The sequence below is a fragment of the Podospora anserina genome, chromosome 4 (assembly GCF_000226545.1).
Source record: "Podospora anserina S mat+ genomic DNA chromosome 4, supercontig 4".
Taxonomy (NCBI): Eukaryota; Fungi; Ascomycota; class Sordariomycetes; order Sordariales; family Podosporaceae; genus Podospora; species Podospora anserina.
Window position 1 is genome coordinate 547,720 of NW_001914850.1, and position 22,578 is coordinate 570,297.

At 53.1% G+C, this 22,578-nt stretch overlaps 7 protein-coding genes across 7 annotated transcripts; 4 read left to right on the forward strand and 3 right to left on the reverse strand.

The window, feature by feature from the left end:
* Positions 1 to 387: 387 nt before the first annotated feature.
* Positions 388 to 2,593, reverse strand: PODANS_4_9330 (uncharacterized protein; the record flags this gene model as incomplete). The annotated part of the gene is made up of 2 exons (XM_001905856.1): positions 388 to 1,376; positions 1,459 to 2,593. 2 exons carry the CDS (start codon positions 2,591 to 2,593, stop codon positions 388 to 390), a joined length of 2,124 nt encoding a protein of 707 aa, XP_001905891.1.
* Positions 2,594 to 4,061: 1,468 nt separating this feature from the next.
* Positions 4,062 to 5,037, reverse strand: PODANS_4_9320 (uncharacterized protein; the record flags this gene model as incomplete). The annotated part of the gene is made up of 2 exons (XM_001905857.1): positions 4,062 to 4,344; positions 4,448 to 5,037. 2 exons carry the CDS (start codon positions 5,035 to 5,037, stop codon positions 4,062 to 4,064), a joined length of 873 nt encoding a protein of 290 aa, XP_001905892.1.
* Positions 5,038 to 7,683: 2,646 nt separating this feature from the next.
* PODANS_4_9325 (uncharacterized protein) lies at positions 7,684 to 8,115 on the reverse strand (the record flags this gene model as incomplete). The annotated part of the gene is made up of 3 exons (XM_001905858.1): positions 7,684 to 7,865; positions 7,950 to 8,009; positions 8,064 to 8,115. The coding sequence occupies 3 exons, from the start codon at positions 8,113 to 8,115 to the stop codon at positions 7,684 to 7,686; spliced, it is 294 nt and encodes a 97-aa protein (XP_001905893.1).
* A 4,498-nt stretch (positions 8,116 to 12,613) lies between these two features.
* PODANS_4_9310 (uncharacterized protein) lies at positions 12,614 to 13,810 on the forward strand (the record flags this gene model as incomplete). The annotated part of the gene is made up of 4 exons (XM_001905859.1): positions 12,614 to 12,656; positions 12,719 to 12,744; positions 12,799 to 13,178; positions 13,267 to 13,810. 4 exons carry the CDS (start codon positions 12,614 to 12,616, stop codon positions 13,808 to 13,810), a joined length of 993 nt encoding a protein of 330 aa, XP_001905894.1.
* A 715-nt stretch (positions 13,811 to 14,525) lies between these two features.
* PODANS_4_9300 (uncharacterized protein) lies at positions 14,526 to 15,302 on the forward strand (the record flags this gene model as incomplete). Its single annotated transcript, XM_001905860.1, has 2 exons — positions 14,526 to 15,067; positions 15,140 to 15,302. The coding sequence occupies 2 exons, from the start codon at positions 14,526 to 14,528 to the stop codon at positions 15,300 to 15,302; spliced, it is 705 nt and encodes a 234-aa protein (XP_001905895.1).
* Positions 15,303 to 16,921: 1,619 nt separating this feature from the next.
* On the forward strand, positions 16,922 to 18,380 carry PODANS_4_9290 (uncharacterized protein; the record flags this gene model as incomplete). The annotated part of the gene is made up of 2 exons (XM_001905861.1): positions 16,922 to 17,052; positions 17,114 to 18,380. 2 exons carry the CDS (start codon positions 16,922 to 16,924, stop codon positions 18,378 to 18,380), a joined length of 1,398 nt encoding a protein of 465 aa, XP_001905896.1.
* A 1,833-nt stretch (positions 18,381 to 20,213) lies between these two features.
* PODANS_4_9280 (uncharacterized protein) lies at positions 20,214 to 22,118 on the forward strand (the record flags this gene model as incomplete). Its single annotated transcript, XM_001905862.1, has 2 exons — positions 20,214 to 20,907; positions 20,974 to 22,118. The coding sequence occupies 2 exons, from the start codon at positions 20,214 to 20,216 to the stop codon at positions 22,116 to 22,118; spliced, it is 1,839 nt and encodes a 612-aa protein (XP_001905897.1).
* Between the last annotated feature and the right edge of the window lie 460 nt (positions 22,119 to 22,578).

Here is a 22,578-nt window from a genome sequence, read left to right on the forward strand (position 1 = left end):
AGCAGTCAGCCCATGCTCGTCTGGAACAGAGAAGACTGATAATATATACTTTGTTTCCTTGTAACAAGAAAAAAAAACCGCTTGCTTTGATCATCAACGTCATTACCAAAATGCCCACAACAGTCACAGGTTAACAAAACAACAGCAAGTCCGCTAATTCCTATACGTTCCCCCCTCCATACCCCGAACCCCAACTCCTAGCCCCTCTCTCAATACTGATCATCCCTCCAAGGCCATGATTTCTAATCAATCTTGGCCTGCGCCAAACTCCTCGCCGTGGGGTTGTTGATATTGTTCACCTGGTGCTGGCTCGCCCCGGCGGCAATCTTCTTGTACTTGCTCTGCTTCCTAAGCTTCTTCCTCGCCACCATGACCGGAACCGAACTCTTAGTTACCAAATAGTTCGAAAAGGAGCCAAGTATCACTCTGTTTTTCCCATATTAGCAACATTCTTCTTTTCATCAGGCGAGAACAAAAAAAAAAAAAAAGGGAAAAAACTTGCCCCTTGAGAGCACTCCTCCCCCTGCTCCCCAAAATCACCAACGTCGGGTTCACCAAATCAATCACCTCCGTGATCAAATGCTTCGGGTTCTTGCAGTGCAGCACCTCCACAATCACCCTGACCTGCAACCGCGTCTTCCTCAGCAGCTTCATCGCTCTGTCCCCGATATCCTTCACCGCCCTATACCTCTCCTCCTCCGCTTTGCTCCTCTCCATGCTCGACGGCGCAGGGCTCAAACTAGCCTCGCTCGCCTGGTGACCCAGCGAAGAGATCCTAAGAGGCAGTGCAGTCCCCCCCGGTGTAGCAGGCTGCCTGGTATTGTTCGTCACGGCCGTGATGGCAGCCGCTTGCTCCTTCATCGCCTTGGACTCATCCGGCACCACCGAGTTCGGATTCGCCTCAATCCCAGCATCCTCGTCCACGCAGTAAATGGCAAGCAGCGTGTCGCCATCCCGGAGCACAGTCCCAATAGCCCACTCAAGCGCATGGGTAGACTCGTCACTCATATCCGTAGCAACCAAATACTTCCTCGCAGGTCGGTGTTCCTCCTCGGCGTCCTTGACAAGCTTAGCATAGTCGCCTCTGGTAATAATCTGGATCGTCCTGTGGGACTCGGGCGTTTCCATCACCTGCGTCATGGCAAAGGACATCTTTTGCGCCCTCTTGATGTCCGAGATGTCCTCTTCCGTGTCGGTATACATTGGCGTGTGCGTCCCGCTAGGCGGCGTGTCGAAGCTGGTCGCTGGGTGAATGACGTTCTTGCTGCTGTGTTTGACCCGTTCCTTCTCGCCGGATGGGTTCGTAACAGTAATTGAAGGTTCGTCCAGCAAAGACCTGTATTTGTGAGCCGGCTGGGAAGAGGCAACATGGATCCCTATGGTATACCGAATTCAAGTTAGTCAACGGAATCCCAGTATCCAGTCAAACTGACAGGTGGGTATCAGCAAACAACCTACGTTCCTCCTCCGCAGCCGCAAGCAAGCTCCGCACCTGCCTCTTAGCCTCCGGTGATTCCGAGCTGCCCTGCGGCTTCTTATCAAAGCTTCGAGCGGCCTTCCTACCCCGCTCGTCTTCCTCCGAAGAGTTTCCTCCGCTATCGTCACTGCTTTCCTCGACAAACTCCCCATCAGGTCCCAGATAGTCCTTGGCGAGTCTGCCGTTACTAGACCCATCATCCGACTTCTTCCTTCTCCCGAGCTCACCCAGCGAGCCCCCGGACCTAGCCAAGGCGGCATCTGATAAGCGGCGGTACGCATTGTTGTAGTCGACAGTCTGGTTATCCCCAAGCATGGCGCGCCCGGCCGGGCTGAGATTTCGCCCGAGCAAGGCAGGCGAGTGAGAGCGCACCCCTAGTCTGTTGGTGGGAGACTTGGATTTGTTCCCGGCTTTTCGGCTGCTGTACGCCGGTCCAGCAATCGAGTGACGGCCACGATCGCCAGGGAGAACAAGCCCCGACACATCGTTGCCTCTCATAACTTCTGCCATGGCGCTGGAGCGCTTCCCGCCCATCGTCACTCTTTTCGGCATGGCGGCGCCTGCATGGTTTGTGATGATTCCTCCAAACTGGTAGTCGAGTGTTGGGTCGTGTCGAGGGTTGGCCCGGGGGCCAAAGTCGGCGGGTCTCATGGCGGCATCGGACATGCTCCGGGGGTGCCCAGACGGGGCTGGGGCAAGAAGGCTTCGAGAGCCGGTGTGTTCGATTGGCGAAGAGGGTGTGCTAAGGACATGCTTCTGGCTTGGTGGGGAGTCCACATCCAACATGCTTCGTACTGGCGCGGGAGGAGGGGTGTCGACATCGAGCATGCTTCTAACAGGCGCTATATGAGAGGAGGTCTTAGTATAATAACTCGACGTGGAGCGGGTAGAGGGAGGGGAAGGAGGATAGAGGAGGCCAGGAGAAGGAGGGTCGTCACCAATGTCTAACATGGACCGCACTGGGGATCGCGGCGTGAAGGGAGATGGCGACCGGCCTCCTATGCTGCTTGGGGCTCTGCTTGGTCGTGATGCTTGGGGCCCCTCGAGCAGCGCAAGCACTTCCCTCCGCTCTTCGTCGAGCATCGCCTCCATCGACATTGGTTGGTGCCTAGCCATAGTGAGTGACAGTTGCTGGTGGTTTTTTGTTCTGGTGTACTGTTTGTTCGAAGTGTGGTCTGTAAGGTATGTATACAACGAGTGGGTGGCAGCAGTTTCAAATCAAGGGGTCACGGCTTTCTTCGAGATCAGATTGAAAAGAATGCAGAGTTGTGTGTGTATTCGTAGTGTGTAGCGTTGTCAAACAGGCAGGCAACAAAATAGTGAAAAAGAAAAAAAGTTGGTCGAGTCGGTCGGTGTCAACGGGAGAAGGGCAAGAATCCGACACGATATTTGGTCTTTGTCAAACGGTAAAACCAAGATCAGATGGCGGGGCGTCGTCCCGCTGAAGACGCTGCCAAGACGCCCCCGAAGAGGAGTTACGACTCGGCCCAGAGCGCCAAGACCCAAGCTACCTCACCAGCTGCAGAATGTCTGCGGATATAGCTAGCGGCCATTGCCCCAAAGAGGTGCAGTTTATGAAATCCTTGCTTGTTCAAGTGATAACCGTCGTTTTTTTTCTTCTCCCTTTTGCAGCTGTTCCTTATCACCCCACTGCCAGATCTACTATCAAGTGAATACATGCCCTCGTGTCTGGGCGGTGAGAGCGCAGAGTCAGCGGGCTATAGCATCTCGTGCCCTGTGGCCTGATTGAATGACGATGTGCGGGGTGGGAAGGGAGAGAGCTCTGGGAAGCTCTGACGAAGTGGCAGCGGAACCTTGTGGTTTTGCCGCCGCCGACCAAAATCCAAACTTGCTGTTCGCCGAGCGTAGGGTCCGGAGGCGCCGTCTTGGATCACCTCACGAGAGCTTCCCAAAGCCAATGAAAACCAAGACTCTGGGCTGTGTAACTGGAATCTTGTTTTTCTTCTTCTTCGGCTGGTATTGGCACGAGAGGACGACTCCGCGTTGAGTTGACACAGCCTTTCTTAACATCCTATGCCCAGTCTGATCGTTCACGGTAGTAAAGACCTCCCATCCCAGTGTAACAAAGACGTCAGACACTACAATTTTCCATAGACAAATCCACCCGCATGATAGCACTGCCTCCCTCCCCTCCCCCCGCAACAACCCCACGAATAGGAGCCGAGAGACTACGCGGCTGCTGCGCCATACCGCCGAGCATCTGAGTCGAGTCGTCAAGCGTTTAGAAAACGGCGCAAGGCTACTGGCCAAAGTCTATCGAAACTCAACCTGTCATCTCAGCCTTATACATACGATCCCCATCTGACTTTGACTTTGACTTTCACTTGCATATCTACCACCCTTAATGTCTAGCCCAATCGATCGATCTTTCTGGAACAGTTCCTGACCCATCCTTTCAAAATGCGTATCCCATATGCTCGGGACCGGTCTTGTAATTTGCATGATACAAAATAATGTACACTCTCCTTCCACCACCCAACCTACCAACCCATCTATATGTGACCCCTTTTATGCATGCAGAAGTCTCCCCCATCTCCTCCCTCCCTTTGCCTCACCCAAGAACCTACAAAAAGTTCTTAATCTGATTATTCATCAAATTAGCTCTCGTCGCCGTCCCCAGCTTGTGCACCTGCGCCCTCTTGTCCCAAACCCCGCTCCTCCCCTCCACAACCGCAATAATCTCCTCGGCCACCCTCGTCGGAAACATCTTCCTCCCCGACCCCTTACTCTTCCTCTTCTGCACCGCGTCCAAGATCCACACAAACGCCGTCCTCCTCCTCTGCCTCGCCGCCAACGGTGCAGGAACCTCCAGATTCCTACCACCACCCGCCAGACCCCTAAACCCCCTAATCTTCACCAGCGGCGCGACAGAATCAATCGCAACACGAAGGTAAGTCACCGGATCGAGGGGAAGAAAATTCGGGGCCGGGGCACCAGGAATCAACGGACGGGCAGGGTTCAGTTTTGGTGGGGGGGAGGTGCGGAGGTGGTTGAGAATCATTGCCATGTCCTAGAACATAAATATCAGCATATATATATATATCAAACCGACGTGGGATGGAGAAACGAACTCTTTGAGCCTTGGACAACTTCCCATCCTTCATCAACAACCTCGTGATCTGCCCCATCACATCATCATACCGATGATCCTTGTGCAGCTCGCTCGGCAGCGGCAGGCTGGGCAACCCGTACTTGTGCCCCTCCTCCTCGGCGTCAAATGGTTTGAGTCCGTACGCCACCAGCTCCAGCCTGTTCAGAGCATAGAGGTTGTCTTCTTTATGTTGTTGTTGGCTGAGACTGACCACTTCCTCCTCTGATCTGGGGGGGGCTAGCTCGGAAGAGGGTGCTTGATCGTTGTTATTGTTGTTGTTCTCGGGGGTGAGGTTGTCGGAATAAAACCGTCTCGCTACTGGGACCGTGGTAAGCTTTGGTACCGCGGCGGCAATCTTTTGTGATAATAACGGCTGCTGGCTGGCGGGGGTGGTGGTCCGGAGAGAAAGGGCTCGGAAGGCCGAGGCGAGGTTCAGCCTTGGGGGCATTGTTGCTGTATGCGCGGTTTTGTGTGTGGTGGGGTGGGATGGTCGTCGACGACGGAGCGGGAGGGTTGTTGTCGTCGTCGTCTCGTCAAATCGCAAACCCCGAAGCTTTCACCCACCCAATTCGCCTTGTCCCTCTCGTGCCGTTCTCGAAAAAATGAAAACTATCCCGGTGTTTTCCCGGTCTTGGGTTTGGAGTAGTGGGGCAAGTTACAGCTTCTCGAAAGCTGGTCTGTGCTTTTTGACTTTTGTAACAACCCCAACCCTTCAACTTCACAATCCCCCCCACCAAACATCAACAACCTCCGAAGACTAGCGTTATTTGCCATCCAGCCACACAGCAAAGTTGTGTGTGTGTGTGTGACCCCCACGAACCGGCCAACGACACTGGTGAAAATGAGTGGTTCACAGGTGGGTTGGATGTGCAACAGCGGGAGGGGCATCGGGTCACGGGAGCAACAGTTCCTCCAAGTTTCCCATACTGTCCCCCATCCGAGCTTTTTCTTTTTCTTCTCTTCGAGTCTTGTGACACCGCATATGTTGTGTGGTTGTTGTGATTGCAGTGGGAGTTGCAGAGACCAATCACCGTCATTCCCAAGAACTGGTGAGCCCAGGTCTACCCTCCTTAGCTGACCTCTTCTCCTCATGACATCTAGTTGTTGAACCTCCAGAGATGCTGCCTCAGCTACACCTTTCCTAATTGTAGGTAGATACATCTCACAGGAAGCCGAATCCTCTCTATCAGACACACAAGAATGACACTCAAATCACAACATCGGTGTTTATATATGTCTGCATGCATTCATGTACACATTCCCCCCATCAAGTTAGCCCGAAACATAAAAAAAACCCCTCCTCTCCCACTCCCACCACCCTCACCACCATCACGGGACCACCTCCCCCATTCCTCCACCACGTCACCGAAAATCTCCCCAAAATCCAACCCTCTCCAGCCCAGCACACCCCCCACCTCAACAACCTTGATTGGCCCGAAGATCCCTCACGTCCCCTAGTCCAGACCCGACAACACGGGAAAAAAAGCCTTGATTTGAAGCGGTGTAAGTCAGAAGCTTGGCATTTCCTATCCTGGCCACGAACGACCTCCCACAAACCGCCCTTCACCTCCTCCTCCACTCTTTGCTTTCCTGTGAAGATGTTAGTAAGTTTCAATATCTACAAATACCAGCAAGCATACAAGCACACAAACATACATACATACATACATACAGACAAGAGTTCAAACAAACCAGAAAAGAAAGAAAAAAAACCAATAAATATTAACAGTCTAAAACAACAAAATTCTTTTCCAATCTCATGTCATCAAGAAAACCAAAAGAAAAAACAGAAAACAACTCGGATATCAACGTGAAAAAAATAGAGATAGATGAAAGCAAATTCCAACATATCCTCCACCATTTACCAATAAAAAAAAGGATCAATCTTGTTCCCAGCCTCCTTGCATTATATCCCAGCCCAGTTCCACCTTTTTTTAAAATGTTTTTAAAACCGTTCTCCGTTGGGTTGTTCCGAAGCGGTGTGCTGAAGCTCGATCCGTTGTCGTCGATATCGGCCCGGTAATCTTTCCCTTGCTTTTCGACTTGAAGATAGGTGACATGTCGAATACGTTGTTCAACAGTATGGTGCTTCGGTAGTGCGATCCAACACCGCTACATCCATCCCACCCGGGCCAAGCTCAAGGTCACAGAGTTGTAACCGACCAAGACCACAAGAGAAGTAGACGTCGCAGTAAAAGACCAACCAAACCGCCCTCCATACCGCCTCCCAAGCGTCCTCATTCCGCCCCCCACCATCAAATCCAAACAAGAGAGAAACTCGAAGCCAGCCAAGGAAAAGACAAAGAAACCAAGCAGCCAGAACAACCTCCCAAAAACCCCAATATTTGCAATTCCCATTTTCCATAAAAGTCCAACAATTTCGAGCCGCCAGTGAGTTCCACCAAAACTCCAGATCCTCTCGAGTTAAAGCCATGTGTCCGTTCATGTGCTGAAAAAGACAAGCCTTCCAGCCCAAAGAACCACCCACTCAGCAATGCCTCACAGGGGTATCTGGCCATCAGCGAACTCCCAAGTAGACCTAAATCATCGTCAAATGTGCCTTTGATAAGTTTCCTCCCAAGTAAATAAAGAAACCGAAAACAAAAACAAAAACAAAAGCCAAAACCAAAGTCAATCTGTTTCATAAGCCAAAAAGAACATCAAAACAAAACAAGTCTGCGCCAGGTCATGATAAGAGTTTTCGTTGTGTGCCGTGTGGCAAATGTCGATTTCCCTCCAAAAACTCCTCTTGTGTACGTCGGTCGAAAGTATTAAGCACGGCGTGTGTTGTGTGGGTCGTTATTGTACAACGAAGAGGAATGGTTTGTGTCGTTAAATATAAGTAATCCGAAAGTGTAGCCCGAGAATCCGTGTGTCGTGAAAAGTAGTCGTGATCGTGTAAGCGGTGGCGGTGAATGGTAGGTGTGTGTTGAAACGCAAGACCAAAACGGGGTTTCGAGACAATTTGACTCAGAATCTCCAAGCAGCACTCATCACGGGATCCGAAAGTGGTCCCGGACGGCCGTCTGACTGTTCCGCAGCCGAACCATCAATCTTCGTCCCGTCATCAACTTCTTGCTGTCAAGCCAACGCATTACCATGCGCTTCGAGTGGTGGAGGGTGAGCTGGGGTTCGAAGAGGCGCCGTTCAACCATTTGTAAGCAACCTCAGCAGCATCTTCTTTGGCGTTGTTGACGTTCTTGCCATCGTACCAAAATCGGGCATCGTGAGTCACTCCGTAAACGGTAACCCTGCTGGACCATGCTGTGCGTCCACCTGTATTCCGGTCAGCATTCAAATTTCGCAAGACCTACTCCCGGACCAAAAAAAAACAACAAAAAAAAAGAGAAATTCACATACCTCGTCGGTCAGACACAATTTGGAAAACCGGCGCGGCAATTTGAAGGTCGTGGCAAGTACCTGACGGCGTCATTAGCGACATGAAGCAGACATTCTGTATTTGGGGGAACTCACTCTTCAGGGAATCCTGCCAGGGAGTCTTGCTAGTGTTGGCCTTGGGCGCCATTTTTCGGAGGACCGGACTTGAAGTGAAACGGTCGGTAGTGTGATAGTTTTCGAAGAGGAGGAAGTGGTGATTTTCGGATGGGCTGTGTTGTATCAGGTGTGAATCGAGTATATGTGTATTCGTATCGTGTCGTCAAATGTGCTGTTTGGATGAAAATTGTTTTGTTTCGAACGGTGAAGGGTGAGGTGTTGAGATGAATGTGGGGGAAGAAATAGGCTCAGGCGGTCTGGTTTTATAGTCCGGAACGGTCCGGCGAGGAGAAGCTGGATACGCTCCCAGAGACTGTGACAGAGGCGAGAAGCAAAAGAATGTCGTGTCCGAACCAGATTCGAGAAGATTTGATGCTTAATTAAGAAAGAAAAAATGCAGGCTGCCCTGGCCCGTCAGGTCTGTGCTGTCTTCCCCGGTTGAAGGGGCGTGGATATGGGCCTGTTTGACTGTGAGAGAAACTCGGCGAGTGACGTTAGAGGAAAGAAGCGGACAGCTGCATCATCCGAATAACACAGCCAGATAGGCAGAATCAACAGAGGAAGGATGCTTTTGCAAAGCTTCTTTGCTGGCAGAAACAAGTGGTCAAGCCGGGAGATGAGAAAGAAAAGAACAGTGACACCAAAATACCCGAAGGGTATTTGACATGTCCACCTTGAGTACTGGCCGGATTTACGAACTACGTAGTCCTTCTGTTCCTTTTTGGGCCTGTTCAAGGTGGTGGATAGCAAGTATACCCTTCTTCACTTTCTCTCCTCGGTATGTCTTTTCTTTTTGTGTTGCGTGCCTCTGCGGTTCTGTGCTGCCAGGTCATCAATCCTTGATGATCAGAACCCGATGCCACTCGGGACCGAATCCACACTTCCACAAAAAATTTGGGACTGTGGGCAATCCAGCAGACCAAGGTAGAAAAGAGCATGGCCCCAAGTTGGGACTGCGGTGTGAAGGAAGCAACACAGGCTGCAGAAGCTAGAGGGCACCCCAGCCGAGTATAACAAAACACAAACGCCAGTGGGCTACACATTGTACACTGGGTGTAGAGACAAAGTTGTCGAGCGCAGTGTTCGAAAATCTCAGTCACCACTGGCGTTCCCTTTCCAGATCGTGATGAGAATGCTGAGAAACAGGTCAAGGGGGGAAAGCAATGTTTCCATGCTCCATGGCTGGAGCATGGGGAACCAGACGGCTCGAAAAGTGGCTGCTTGCTGCGTTGTCAAGCCCACACAAACGCCAAAGATTGCCAAAAGCTACCCAAAACGTACTAACGCTGGGGAATGGCAGGGGATTCCAAAGGTGAGCTGGTGGTCGATGGCAACATCCTCATCAACACCAGACCCAAACGATGGTGCATTAAAATGTGCAGAAACAGCAGTTCGGGCTGGGCTGAAATACCATCATCTTCGGGTGCCAAGCGTAGAGCTTTTGAGCTTGGTTTCTGAGTTGTCAATGTGGAAATGGATCCCCATATCTAAATCAAGCACATCCGAGCATCGTTGATGCTGGTAGAGCCCCTCAGTAAGTGGGGGCAATTGTGCTTCACCTTGAACCACTAGGTACCAAAGCATCAGGTGCTTTGCGGGAACGGGTTTTAGCTGCCCTCTGGCTTGTCGGTCTGTGATTGGACAGGCGGAGTGGTGCTAATCTCTCTCCAGAGGAACTTCAGATCTCTGTTCGCCGAACGTTGCCGTTGAATCTCGCCCGTCTTGAGCAATCAATCGCTACGATCGGATACCTGTGTGTTTGTTTCCGGCTACAGACATTTGTTGATGCTGGTCTGCAGCCGGGGTCTTCATAAATGACGGGTACCAAACAGCCGGGACACTCCGAGACGCCCTGACTTTGCAAACAGGTGCCTTGTCGAGCGGCAAGTACATCAAGGGACTTGGGACATCGCTACCGGCCCGTCGGAAACTAGGTATGTTACGCAGCCGGAGTATCCTTCGGGTTCTGGAAGGAATGAACTTGCGACGGCTAGTGCACCTGTGGAGGTACAGCCAATACCGCCGAATCACGAAAGCCGGCTGCCCTGAAACCCCTGATGTCCTCGAACTCTGAATCCAAGGATGTTACCCGCTTTGTTGAGCCTCATTCTCGCAGACTGGGGAACTTGGGGAAATGGAGAAAGCCCAAGTCCATGCTTTGGGCAACCAAAACGTCCCCGTTTTCGCCCTCCTCGCCGATGTCATAGAACGGCATCTTGCAGCATCTTCTGGTATCGTGGAACAAGGCCGTTGGTGTGTAAATTCCACGAGCCGTTCGGGCAGAGATCTCGCTCTTTGCTCGCCAGATGGCATACTGCTGCTGGAGACTCATCGTGCTTCAGGCTTTTGGTATATCATCGGTGGTTCCGAAAAAGAGACAAGAGCCATGGCTCTTGATCAGATCTCAGACGGTCGAGATGGGCGCGGCAGATGGTGACAGCGGCCCCCCTGGCTCACGAACCATTGTTACACAGAAGCGAACCAGGACGACGGGTACATGGCACCATTCGGGATGTCCATCAAATGTGCCGAAGCCTAAACCGGGAATCGTGGCGTCGTCCCGCGTACGCCTTGTCCCCCGTCGAGTGTCTCGGTCAAGCCTTACAGTCTAGTGAAGACAGAGTGTCTGGCCAGCCCGCAGCGTTGGGTTCGTGTGGCATCGGTTTACTCCCGCATCGGTTGCAAGCTGGGCAAAAGGGCGAGATGTGCTCAGATGTGCAAAGTAAAGGTGAAGCGTCCAGATCAGATCGAGAGATGCTACGAAGTCAGCCAGACTTGTCAGGCCAAATAGGGGAGTGGAACAGCGAACCATATGCGGCCGGCGCTTGGCCAGTGAGTCGATATCGACCAATGAGAAGCGCTGAGTGGACCGTATTTGTGCCACGGCAGTAGATGCGGTGTACAAACAGCTCCTCGTTTGGGTATAAACGGCGTGGAGGCACTGCAGGGTACAAATGATGAATAATTGAAGACCGGCGAGAGAGAAGGCCGGAGAAGCATAGTGCCACATATATGCGGTAAGGTCAAAGATGTTTCAAAAGGAGGGCGACACCTGTTGTGACCCGTTCCTGTACAGCCCTGGATTGGTCGGGAAAAGAATTGGCATCCCTGAGAGTGCTCTGTCACCCGGGGGACCGACAGAGCCTGCAAAGAGCCCCGGAGATGTGACAAGCAACACAGTATGGTTGAAGAACGAGTCTTGAACTTCAAAGGATGACGAGGGTTTAAATGTGGACAGAGGCAGCCAGTCGAGGAGCAGCTGCCATATATCGCCATGAGGCTCTTTGGGAAAATGGCGGCGACTCAAGACAGAGATGTGGCACACTACCATGCGTTGCGGCTGCAAACATCGCCGCTTGGGCATCGCATTCTCGACTGTTGGCACCAGGAACTGGAGAGGCGGGCCTGCAACTGCCGTGGTTGGGTGTCTATGCATTGACGGCATACTGTCCTCTTTTGCCATTAGGAATCGATAGATGTTGACGAGATGAAGTCATTTCGTTGCAGCCACCACGGGCCGCTGCCGTGAAATGGCAGGCGAGCGAATCGACATCTGAAGCCTTGACTGAGTCACACCAATATGAATAAGAGAACAAGTGATTGGCCGGCCCTGTGGCTCATTGCTTGTGCGATGTTTCTCCAGGCCTACACCCATATCGCGGTAGCCGTCATGTCGGGCTGGTGAGTGAGGACGAGCATTCAAACATCCAGAGTTCGTGACACAGCAGAGCGTGTTACTGCAGCGCCGTGTCAGTGTCATCGCAGAGAGCCGCCCTAAGGAGCCTTGAAGTTTGGTGTTATGCTATTGGCTGTTACTAAAAGTTAGGGATCATCGTTGGTGGGGGCTGTTTCTCACCAACAGATGTACGAAAAATCCCATGGGCGCGATGGATCGGTATAGAAAGCAAGGAAAGCGATGAGGTGGAAGGCAGAGAGGCCCAGGAATTGATTTTATCAAATATCAAGCGAGAATCATTGAAAACTTAGGGATTGAACAAGGTACATCCAAGTAAGAAGAAGCTCGACCGTTGCGAAATCGAACGGTGCCGTTGGATGGAGCTGAAGTTGGAGTTGATTCCTGGTCCCAGAATCCCCAAAATTGCGAGGCATGTCAGCTGTCGTCATCTGATCCACAGCCGTCCCACCCCACGCGCAGCTGAAATTCTGGGGCTGTAATTACCAGCACCAATCCTGCCTTTTCTCGCCGAAAACGCCTACCCCAACCCGTAATCCCTCTGTTTAGCGCGTAATTATTACACATGCTTCTCCAACTCCCAAAACCGCTCGGCTTTGTCCACCCTCCTGACTTTGTGCCTCGGCTGGACCCTGCCCAGCAACGGCCTAGCACGACGTCGCCAGGACATGGCTGTGTCTCATCTGACTGGCCACTGCCGGTGATATGAATATCATCACCCGTCCCTCAGCATCTCCCCGACCTCCTGTCCGACCTGACCTTCTCTCTTGTACCATCGCAGCCCGGATCCGCTCCCGTAATTTACTCTGAAACTTTTGTCACGTCGTATTTGAAGATGCCTTTCGACACGGAGCTGACCCGCCGGCTCGGCATCGCTGGTACGTATCCTTCACTCGACATGGTGATGGACAAAGTCAAACTGACATTTCACCTTCTACAGTCCCTGTTGTTCAGGGTGGCATGCAGGTAAATCACACCTCCAGTTTGCCATGTAAATATGGTTGCTAACACAGTGGCCAGCATGTTGGATACGCTGAGATGGCGAGCGCTGTGTCCAACGCCGGCGGCTTGGGCATTATTACTGCCCTCATCTTCCCAGAGCCCGAGGGCCTCCGCCAGGAGATCCGGAAGTGCCGGAAGCTGACCAGCAAGCCATTCGGTGTCAACATCACTCTCCTGCCTGCTCTCGTCCCCCCAAATTACGAGGCCTACGCCCAGGTCATCATTGACGAGGGCGTCAAGATCGTCGAGACTGCCGGCAACTCTCCCGGGCCTGTGATTTCCAAGCTCAAGAAGGCCGGCTGCATTGTCCTCCACAAGTGCACAACGATCAGGCATGCCCAGTCCGCCGTTAAGCTCGGCGTCGACTTTTTGAGCATTGATGGTTTCGAGTGCGCTGGGTATGTGTTCAGACAAACTCCACTTCCCCGGATTTTCCCACCATGGTCTATCCTTCCCCTGCCGAGCAGGCGCTAACAGACGTCACAGCCACGTTGGTGAATCAGACATTACCAACTTTATCCTCCTCAGCAAGGCGCGCCAGACCCTCAAGGTGCCCTTCATCGCCTCTGGTGGCTTTGCTGATGGCCAAGGTCTGGCCGCCGCCCTGTGCCTCGGTGCCTGCGGCGTCAACATGGGCACCCGGTTCCTGTGCACGGTCGAGTCCCCTATCCACCACAACATCAAGGAGCAGATTGTCAAGGCGCAGGAGACCGACACCACGCTCGTCCTCCGCCGGTGGCGCAACACTACCCGTCTGTACAAGAACAAGGTGACGGAACAGGCGCTCAAGGTTGAGCAGGAGAGCAAGACGGGCGAGTTCTCCGAGATTGCTCCCTATGTCAGCGGAAAGCGCGGCAGAGAGGTGTTCATCAACGGAGACCCAGAGTACGGTGTCTGGACTGCTGGTCAGGTTATCGGTCTCATCAACGACATCCCGACCTGCAAGGACCTGGTTGCGAGAATCGAGAAGGAGGCCGAGGATACTCTCAAGGAGCGACTTGCGTTGGTTAAGCCGGCGCCTAAGCTATAGAGCATGTTTTGCGACTGTACTTTTAGAGTAGAAGGCGGGGCATTTTCTGGGAGGTTGTCATGAATCGTTAGCAGGTTACTTGTTTGTCTTGTCTTGATGGCATCTTGTATGACAGAACTATGACTTCTGGATAATAGGACGAGAATGATCTTCATGGTCAGCATGAAGATCACGACACATCATGTTCAATATGCCATGTTCATTCATAGTTATCTCGATGGTCATAGAGGGGGTTGCGAGAAGAAGGTTCCTAGAATACCCTAACCCCCGACCGTTGGAAGCGTCGTCTTAGCGAGTCGTTAGCTCCAACTACCGACCCAACCCCACCTCTTCATGTGCCCCCCCGAACCCGACCTCGGCTGTGCTTTCTTCCCCCGGCAAACGCCATTCGGCGCGCAGCGCAACTTGGAACCCATCCCGCAAGCCCGTGGGATTCCAAGGCCAGGGGTCATCCCTCTCACCTGTGTCTTTCTTTCATCAAGAGGCGACATTAATCTTCTTCTCTATCTCTCCTTTCCTTTTCCGAGCTCTCGTGACCAAAATCTTTCTTCTCTTTTCTCTCTTCTTTTTGCTGTTTCTCTGTCATTGCGACTGCAAGCCAGCTAGGTACCTACCGACGTAAATTGCGCTCGCTCACAACCGCACTCGCAGCAATAACAACCGAACCATCCAGAAATCGCAAGCCGCGACAAGCTCCAGAAGACAATCAGACAAAATGGTCGCCGACGCAGTAATCTACCACCCCACCATCACCCACTACCTCAAGTTCGTCGGCACCACCGTCGGCCGCGACAAGCTCCTCCGCACGCTCCAGTACTTTGCCCGCTTCTACGCCTGGTACCTCCTCCGCACCAACGCGACCAAGACGGCCATCCAACCATGGGAGACCATGAAGAAGCAGTTCGGCCTCGTCCGCAAGGTCCTCCGCGCGGGCAAAAACGTCGAGCACTTTAAGGCTGCCGCGCTGGCGGCGGACAACAAGACGATGGACCCCGTGCTGAGATACACTGCCGTGGGGAGACAGCTCGGTTACGCGGGGTATCTCTCGATGGATCTGCTGACGTTGCTGGATGCGACGGGGATCAAGAAGAGCCCTAACGCGAAAAGGCTGCAGCAGGAGGCGTATAGGTTTTGGGCGGCGGGGATTACGTTTAGTATTGTTGGGCAGCTGTATACGCTTTGGCAGTTGAAGAAGAGGGAGGAGAAGGTTGATCGGAAGGAGGGGGAGGGGGTGGTGGAGGGGAAGAGGATTGCCAAGTATGTTTTCGAAAAGGGGTGGATGGACGACGAGGATGATGATGATGATGATGATGCTAACGTTGGGAATAGGGAACGTGCGGCTAGCAGGTTGCAGCTTACTTCGGATCTCTGCGACATTACTGTTCCTCTTTCTGCTCTGGCCTGGGTCAACTTTGATGATGGCATTGTTGGTTTGGCTGGTACCGTCAGCAGCTTGCTGGGTGTGTACTCGCAGTGGAACAAGACTGCCTAGGAAGTCAGGTTTCGGGATGATTGAGGGCGATTGGGAGAGGGGACGGGGAAACCGACAAAATTTACAGAACGGGGGTTGCTGGCTGGCGGAACAGCAACGGACAGACGATGATTGCAGATGTGTTTTGGCAGGAGGTGGATGAGTTGGTATGACGAGCGGTGTTTTGATACCTTTTCTCTTTTTTGAGATTCAGAGTTGTGTTTGGTGGTTTTTCGTTGCTGTAGTTGTACGTGTAACTCGTGGTAGCTCTTTCACATGTCAGCTTTGGAAGTTCAGCTTGTGTTTGCATGGTTTTGGACGAGGTCGATGGGTAATGTTTAGAATGCTTTGGTGAAGCTGTTTCAGGCTTGATTTATTTTACGCAGGTAGCTTTCTTGCAATGCAATTTCCATTCACGGTAGCACTTATTGAACCCCTCCATGATTTGAGAGAATTGAACCCCTCGTGAGAATCCTTGGCTGGAAGTGTTGATCCTTGTCCGAAAGCCGATGACTCCATTTCGGTCCCGGGCGTGTGGACACCGAACCCCAAGCTGCCAGAGTTTGGTGGGGTTCGTTGCGGAAGCTTGGACGAGACAGTGAAGGCCCCCCACCCCCCTGCTAAACCTCTTATCAAATGCGACAGCAACGTCCAGTGTCACTCTTCATGCCCTCAACAAATGAGATGGCATGATGCTGATGTCGCACACATCGTCGAGAGCCTGAGATATCATGAAGAGCGTAGACAGCTTTGCATAGGTGTCACCACGTGCCACATCTCCAGCCATGTCGGTGACTTCAACCCCGCCAAAGTTGGATGACGATGCTGGGATCCTACAACTCACATCTGCGATGCGACAGGCCCAAGCAATCGGTCAGTGATCGAGCCAAGACGCTTCCAGACAGATTCCCAGCAGCAGCGGGATGACGGGGGGTATTCAAAATGCCTGTTTCATCAGGGGAGCTAACCCCTCGGCACCTTCTTCAGATCCTCTCGGTTTCAACGGCGGCCGGGCTGAGGTTCCATTCTGGCGGCGGCTAGATCCAGTCGTGACGTTTTTGTATCCGTATTTCAAGTTGGCTAGCACCCCGCTTACAGTTCCCAGGTTGCTGGTTGGTGTGCCTGGCGCTGAATGCTTCCTGATCCATATCTTGGGAAACTTTGGTCTTTCGAAAGAGTTCCTCCCTCCTTCTCTTGTGTCCCGTCCCGCATTCGTCCAGTTTTCGTCCCGCCGCCACCCAGCCCCTCTCATATTGACGACCCTCTCATATTGACGACCCTCCCCAACCGCAACCGGAACTGCTGCCACTGAGCTTGGGCCCTTCAACAAAAACCTTTGCTGAGGATTGGCACTGTTGAGGATCTGAGCATCGTGATAGCTTCACTTGTGACTTGGCACGTGCTCAGTAATCATTCGCTTGCCCTCTGGACGAGTACCTACGGGCAATAACAGAACCGAGGTTGGGAACCTGCATATCTGCCTCCCAACAATACCGTGTTTGCCCCTCCAGGCCTCCCCGCGGCACATATTTGACCCGGAGCGCGAACAGCATCATTTAATACCCCATTCGGCCTCACTCACCACCAACTGACGCCCCGACAATCCGTCAACCCTCCTGCTTTTACCTCCAACCTCAAAAATGTCTGTCTCGACGGAAGCCAGAGAGCTGGGTCTCTCCATCCTGGGCCTGGGAACCCGATACCCTCCTTACACTCTTGACTCCCGCGCGGTCGAGGAACTGAGCAAGCGCTACCATCCGGAAACACCAGCGTATGTGTCGCCCCTCATACTTTCCTACTCTCGAGACCATTGGCTGACTGCTCCCTCACAGCATGCAAAAAGTCCTCGCCATCAACCGCTTCACCGGCATCGACAAGCGCTCCTCCATAGGCCGACCGGACCACTGGCTCGTAAACCAACCCGAACCACCAACGATCGCCCAACTCCACGATGTCTTCATGTCCGACGGTGTCCCCCTCGCCATCTCGGCCTCGAAAGAAGCACTTGCCGAAGCGCACATCAACGACGTATCACAAATCACCCACATGGTCTCAGCAACCTGCACTGATTCTGCCAACCCAGGATACGACCACTACGTCGCCAAAGCCCTCGGTCTCTCTCCATTCGTTGAGAAAACTCTGCTTCATGGCGTTGGTTGCTCAGGTGGCTTGGCAGCGCTGAGAACAGCAGCCAATCTCTGCCTAGGCCATAGCACGAGGGGATTGCCCGCGAGGATATTGGTTGTTACGTTGGAGATCTCCACGACGTTAGTCCGCTCGGAGCTGGAATCTATACATAGTAATCAGGAGACGAGAATTGGGGTTTGTTTGTTCAGCGACTGCGCCTCGGCGGTAGTCGTCTCAAACGACATCCCCTTTTCACCAACCGAACCGCTACCGCCACCAGTCTATAGCCTTCTCGACTGGAGGCACCAAACCGTCCCCGACACGGAACAAGACCTCGGCTTTGACACGCACCCCCAAGGCTGGAAAGTAGTTCTTTCCCCTCGCGTCCCGAACCTCACAGCGTCGGTCTTGGAACCGACGTATAACTCGTTAATGTCGGGAAAGAAGCTCCCGGAGGGGTATGGCTCGCCAAAGGACTTTGACTGGGCGATGCACCCAGGGGGAGCGACGATTCTGACGGGGGCCGAGAAGGTGCTGGGGATACAGCCGGAGCATATGAGGGCGAGCTATGATACGTATGTCAATCATGGAAACTCGAGCTCGGCGACGATTTTTAGCGTGCTGAATCGGTTGAGGGGGAAGGAGATGGATGGGGTGGCTCCGGGGGGGAGGGGGGCGAGGGAGTTGGTTGTGGGTTGTGCTTTTGGGCCGGGGATCACGGTGGAGATGTGTCTGTTGAGGAGGAATCTGAGCAGGACGGAAGGGGGGAGGAAGGGGATGGAGACGCCGCCGGAGACGGAGGAGAGTAGTGAGGATGGGGAGGGGGGGCGTGAGGTGAGCGAGGAGGAGAAGAAGGGGAGTGAGGTGAGCGAGGAGGAGAAGAAGGGGAGTGAGGTGAGTGAGGAGGAGAAGAAGGGGAGCGAGGAGGAGGCGTTTATAGCTAAGGCGTTGGAGAGTGTAGAGCTGGACTGAGGAGGGTGGTGAGAAAAGGGGGTGTATATATGTGGTGTGTTGAACCGCGGGCGGTATGAAACGAGTCGTATGGCGACCTCACTTGGGAGGCAAGCGGCCGACTATGGGGGGGGGGAGTACCTACGGGCCTTGGGCTAGACGTGTATATTTTCCCAACAGATACCATATATCAATCTTTCTTCTCCTGATTCCCGGTGATATATGGCACAGGCACATTGAAATGGAGCTTCTCTCTTCTAACTAACCGCTCTCACTCACTCACCTCACCCTCATTTCCAAACCCTGGCCTTTTTGTTTTCCTGAACCCATGATGCTGACCAGGTGATCGAACGGTGTGGAGCCAAAATCAAGTAAACTGATAACGACCAAACGCGGGGTGATAAGGACCATTTGCCCCACTATAGTTCCACCATCCCTTTAGGCACACGGTTCCCCCCCCCGCCCTCTTTACCTTCACCGGCTTTTTTTGTACAGCAGCGCGCGTGCTCTTCAAACAACAAGTCAAGACGTTTAACCAACCAGAGAAGGTACGCCCATAAAACTTTGTTTGGACCGACGGTTACACAACCTGAAACGGCACCGACTTTGTTCAACGCGCGTTGCGCGAGGAAGATGATTGGTCTGTGAGAGGTGTCTGACAACACGTGTACAGGGCGTTGGTTTGAGTGCCGAAGAAGGAGGCAATCGATGGATCCCAGCCTCTTATTTTTTTAGGGCAGAGTGGGGTGCTGGGGGGATAGGTTTATTACCACGCGATGATATTGGTGGGGTTTTATGAGCTGGCCGTGCGCGCGCGGCCTGAGGGATGAGGCACGTTCCGCAGTGTGCGTTGTGTGGACTGAGGGGTGGGTGAGAGTCACAGCTGAGAGGGGAGACCGAAAGGGAATTATTGAATGGGGTCTCTCATTCCAGATTTGGGTTTTCTAGATTTTTTATTTTTATTTTTATTTTTATTTCTATGTTCATTATTATTTTCATTTTCATTTTCATTTTCATTGGGAAATACAAACAACAACACAGAACATTTACAGAACGCAAAAGTAAAGCAGGCCTTTTCGCATCGCTCGTTTTATTTCAGCTTGTCTGATAGCCCAAACGAACACACTACCAAGAACACTACCACACCGCTGCCTGGAACTGATAGCCAAACCAAACGCCCGCACACCCCTCCTCACCCCTCCTCCTCTCATCCCTACCACACCACCAGTCTACCTACTTATCTCCCTAGCTCCGCTTCGGTCATCCATATCCTCCCCCTTTTTTTTTTCCTGACCGAACCATTTCATTCACTTCATTCATCTCTAATGCCCTCACTCTTCACAATCAACAACAACGTCTCCCTAATCAGCATCACCATCGCGCCCTCAGCCTGGATCGCGTCCCTAGTCGTCTCACTCTTCTTCGCCTTCCTCTACCTCCCGCCTCTAATCAAATCATCCACGCCCGCGTCAAGGGCCAATTTCTTCTACCGGATCAAGCAGTTTTTTTCTCTGCAGGGCCCGTTCTACTCCGAGGAGGAAGACGGCGAGTTTCAAAAGACGGTGCTCCAGCCCATCATCGAGGAGCCCGACGCGGAGGAGAGGGAGGAGCAGAGGGAGTACGAACGGAGGCGGAGGATCAAGAAGAGGAAGCAGGAGATTGAGGATCTGAGGCCGGGGTTGTTACCCGGGAGGGAGCTTATCGGGGAACTTGGCTGGGGGAGCGAGCGGAGGAGGGAAAAGGAGAAGAGGACGTCGTCGTCGCTGTTGAAGATCAGGAGCGGGAGTAAGAGTGAGAAGCGGTCGTCGAGGGATAAGGAACGGGATAGTACGGAAAGAGACGGCAGCGACGGTGATGGTGGACACGGCAAAGATGGCAGATTACTACGGCAGCAACAAACAACCCAAGTCGTTGCAACCGTCGTACGGGTACCACTCGGCCGCAACCGATCCGCTGAGCGAGACAGAGATGGGGGAGGGGGACAGCGATCTAGAGGATCTGGAGGTTTCTGGGGGCGGATATTCTCCTCCGGCGTGGAGACGGCTGGGAGACGGAGGTCGCAGCAGCGGTTTCTGGCAGCCCCAGACGGTGATCAGGAGTGACGGCCAGCGGGATGGGTTTAACAGGCAGTATGATTTGCTGGGGAGGTCGATGAGGGAGGATAGTCCCGATAGTGTGATGGATGGGCTGGCGGGGTATGGAGGGGGTTATGGGCAAAGGGGGGAGGATGCACACTGGTTGAATGATGAGATCTTGCAGGAGGCGATCAGGACGAGGTTGCCGGAGAGTGTGTCCCCGGAAAAGGAGAGGAGTCCAGAGTTGGAGGACAACTACTGGAAGAATCACCAAATATACGGAAACAACCAGCAGCAGGAGCAAAAGAAGCTGGGGAGCATCGACGAGACCATCAAGATTAAACAGGAGGACTGGGAGGAGGAGGAGCAGCGGCAAGGAAGAGGGGTGGCTTTGAGTGCGATTCCAGAATTTTCGCCAGTTCGGGATGGACCCGTGACGACGCCAAAACCAGAAGAAGAAATTGCTGATAACTGTGAGTTTGGCTCTTGTTTCCTCTCTCCCATCACCGCACAACGCAAATCTCATGCCGTGTCTTCAGACATTCGCTTCGCCGTCCGCGCCGAAGTCCAACACCGCACCGAACCCATCGATGCCACCATCAACTTTTTCCGGCGTGTCTCCCAATCCGTCACACGGTCCAAAACCTCCCTCTTCGCCTCCCTCCTCATTGCCCTCCTCTCTTTCATCGTGACGCGTCACCTCACCCACCCCCTCACCCCTCCTCCAGTCCCCGACCTCGTCAAAGTCGCCTCCGTCGCCCGCTCCCTCGAGCCATTGATTTACTACTCCGAAAACGGCGCAGCCCAAGTGACATCCCTCCAAGCCACCTCGGTCGCAGTCTGGGACCTGTCCGAATCCATCAGAACAAGCAACCTCACCTCGGCCCCCCTAATCGTCTCCACCCTCGACGACCTGGCCGACTCCCTCCAGATTTTGTCGTTGGAGCTGACCAAATTCTTCGCCAACGTCGACGGAGACATTGACGGGATTCTGATCACCATGTCCTGGGCCCGTCGCGAACTCTCCACCCTCTCCTCCTCCCCTCCCCCGTCTCCCCTCATCAACAACATCTTATCCCTCCCTTTCATCCCCTCCATCTTCGGCCCGACCCACCCCCAGCGGACACAGCGAACCCTCCAACGCACATTCAACGAACTGCTCAACGTGCTCGAAGAGGCGGTAGAATCCGAACTCTCCCACTCCTTATCCCTGTTTCGACTCTTCTCTTCAATAGACTCCCAGTTCCTAACCCTGACCCGAACCGTAACGCGCGAGTCATCAAATCAGGAGTCCCTCCACAACGACCTCCTCTCTTCCCTCTGGGTCCGTCTCCTAGGCGCTAAAAAGGGGGAACTAGCAAAGTTTGAGAAGAATCGAGAACTGCTGAAGGATGTGAGGGAGAAGACGGTGAGGAATAAGGGTGTGCTGGTGGAGCATAACCAGAAGTTGTTGGCTCTCAAGGCTAGTCTGGAGGCGCTGAGGAGGAAGCTTGTCAGTCCGCTGGTGAGGAGTATCAACTCTAGCACCCTGACGCTGGAGGAGCAAGTGAGGGGGTTGGAGGAGGCGGGGGGGTATCTTGAGGGGGTGAGGAGCCGGCAGAAGGGGAGGGTGATGGAGATGCTTTATGGGGGTGGGTCAGGGGCTTGGGGCCATAAGACGATTGTTGAGATTGGGGATGTGTAAAGGGGTTGGGGGGGGGTGGGGCTTTCTATTCTTTCTTTCTTTTTGTTTGGGAAATTCGGGCATGCTTGATACCAGCGGTGATATTTGGCAATGGGACTTCCTTGGTCAGGGTAACTAACATGGTTTTTTTTTGGGTTTTTTTTGGTTTGGATCTGGGAGACATCTTCCTTGCTATCATTTCTGATTTTCGGCTATCCGGCCCTGAGAGGGCAGATGAGAAAGGAAAAAAAAAAGAAAAAGCCCAGCCACCCCCACACGCGCCGCCGCAGCCAGCCCGAGGCGGAAGGGAGGGAGGGACCCAAAAAACCCAAAAGCAACGGGAAGAGACAAAAAAAACCACAAACAAAAACAAAAACAAAGAGGAAAAAACAAATCCCCCAACACAACCCCCCCACAAAAAAACACAAAAAAACAAAAAACCACAAAAACCAAACCCCCCCCAACAAACCCCCCCCCCCAC